The 2303-nt window shown below is 33.5% G+C and overlaps 1 protein-coding gene across 1 annotated transcript in view; it reads right to left on the bottom strand.

Moving 5' to 3' along the window:
• Positions 1-2303, bottom strand: part of LOC117116710 (multidrug and toxin extrusion protein 1-like) — a 6664-nt gene that overhangs the window by 2052 nt on the left and 2309 nt on the right. The window contains exons 5-8 of the mRNA XM_033260813.1: positions 1782-1867; positions 1058-1171; positions 646-713; positions 288-396 (exon numbers count right to left, since the gene is read on the bottom strand). Coding sequence (XP_033116704.1) covers positions 288-396; positions 646-713; positions 1058-1171; positions 1782-1867 — 377 coding nt within the window. The remainder of the gene's footprint in view (positions 1-287; positions 397-645; positions 714-1057; positions 1172-1781; positions 1868-2303) is intronic.

The raw sequence follows: 2303 nt of genomic DNA, 5'->3' as shown, positions 1-2303 counted from the left end.
GGTACGGATTGCAGCACTCAGTCTCGTCTCAAATGGGAGATATAGGTGTTTTTGGGGGGTTTTTTTTGTATTCCACCAAACCGTTTTACATAACCAACATAAGCACTCCGTTCCAAATCTGTTATTCGATTGCTACGCACATTCTTGTGTCTCGGGGACGTTTTAAAATTTCCATTAATATGAAATATGACCAAATAACTGTACAAAAGGAAGCCTAGATAACTGTAGACACTCCTATCTTACATAAGCCTAATATTTGTTTGAATAAAATAGAGGACTATACTTACAGCACGATACAAATGCCACTTGCACAGACACTTTAGCCGTATCGGGATCATTTTTACCTAAACTTTGGCCAATTCGAATGGCTAAGGCTGCTGAGAGTCCTGAACAAATCTGTAATTATTACTCTGAATTGATTTATTCCCGTCATAATTTAAAAAAAAAAATCTACTCTAAACAATATCTGTCCCTATCAACTCAATGAACACAGTTATATATATTTAAAAAAATTACAGCATTCGGCTAAAATACAATTTAGAAATTTCACAGTTTAACTATTGTTAATTGTTACTCAAAAGTTAAAAATAATGTAATTGAAATATAATGTTGGAATTGTAACATTAAACTAACATTTATTCTTACCATGAAGGTATAGAAAAGTATGATATATACAGCTCCAAAAACATCCATAGCCAGATCATCTATAGTACCTGAAAATACACGAAATCATACCTAATTAGGGGTCATCCATAATTATCAAAATTTCAAAAGAGTACAAAACACACTCTTTTCTGTTACCCCCTCCCTCCCCCCGAAAGAGTACACAATAAAATGTTGATTTGTGTCATTTTGAGATCAACATTTTATGTTTTTCATAAAAGAGTACTTATGCCTACACTTTCAACCCCCTCCCCCTAAAGTATATGTTTTGTACTCTTTTGAAAATGTTGATAATTATGGATGGCCCCCTTACCAAAAATGAATTAAAATTTGGCATAAATTTGTTAATAATATTTAAAAATCAAAACAAGAATATCTAAAAAAATGTTCATACCACAAAACAGATATCCGGCCTCAAATATTATAATTTCCAGCTCAATCATTAAGCAGCCATTAATGCCAATAACTGAAAACTCGTACCAATCGTCCAACGATTCTGTAGTCCATCCTGCACACGATATGAATAATTAAGCTACAGAATAATTATGTTAAAGATTTTCGCACGGGTTGAAATAAAATGTAGCCAGAAACACTAAATCAGAATTAATTTATTTCCTCCATGTTTAGAACAACTAAAGCATGAGAATACTTTAAAGTGCCGGAGTGGTCATGCGATACTCTAGGATGGACAGATATTCTTTGTTGGGGTGTTCATTGAAATTATAAAACCACAATGGCAATAGTCCGTCGGTTTCTCAAGCTAAGTAGGTCTATTCACAAATATGTACCTCACTAATCTACTGAGGACGGCAGCCAACATAAGCTGGAAGGACAACCATGAAACTAAAGTAGTTAACTTAAGATGTAGTTTAGTGAGTATTAAGGACTGCGGGCTGCGTTTATCTATGGCGACGAACATTCAGCAAATCAAATATTGTTCTTCGGGAGCACACGAAACACATTTTGGAAAGTTGCTATTGAAATGAGAAACTATATTTTATTGTGGGGATTTAACATAGTTATACTCACTTAACAAGTTGAAAACATGTTTATTAGATAACATTCTATTGAAAAAATAAATGGTAAAAACCATCGTGTCACATTACTCTACATCCTACCTTTGAAATCTTCATACTTGTATACGTATGCACATAAAATGAATAAGTCAATGTACTGTGCAATAACTACAGCGCCAAAAGACCAACTGAAATGAAAATTATATAAGGGGCCTAATAGAAATTAATAAAAATTTAAAAAATTTAAATGTTTAAGTAACTAAGACTTTAAATGATAAATTCGGCAATTCTTACGATATTTGCCGAAACATTTATTAATCACCTAATTGTTTTACATCCACTAACCAAAATCGTCACGTAATTACAGCCACATAAGATGCCTGCAATCAACTGAAATTGGCCGGTCTGTAAAGCGTGAGAGGGTAGTCGAAGAGGAAAGTGCATAGGTAGTTTGAGATGGTTCGAGGTATAAATGCCAAACATTATCATATTCATTTTTTAATAGGATAATTGCCCGGACGAAGGCAATATACACGCACGCACGCACACACACACACACACACCCCCCCCACACACATATATATATATATATATATATATATATATATGATATATATAGACCTA

Source organism: Anneissia japonica, unplaced genomic scaffold (genome assembly GCF_011630105.1).
Source record: "Anneissia japonica isolate Jap-2015-1 unplaced genomic scaffold, ASM1163010v1 scaffold2284_len378405_cov197, whole genome shotgun sequence".
NCBI lineage: Eukaryota > Metazoa > Echinodermata > Crinoidea > Comatulida > Comatulidae > Anneissia > Anneissia japonica.
The sequence above is the reverse complement of the archived record's forward strand: the minus strand, read 5'-3'. Positions and strand labels throughout refer to the sequence as shown.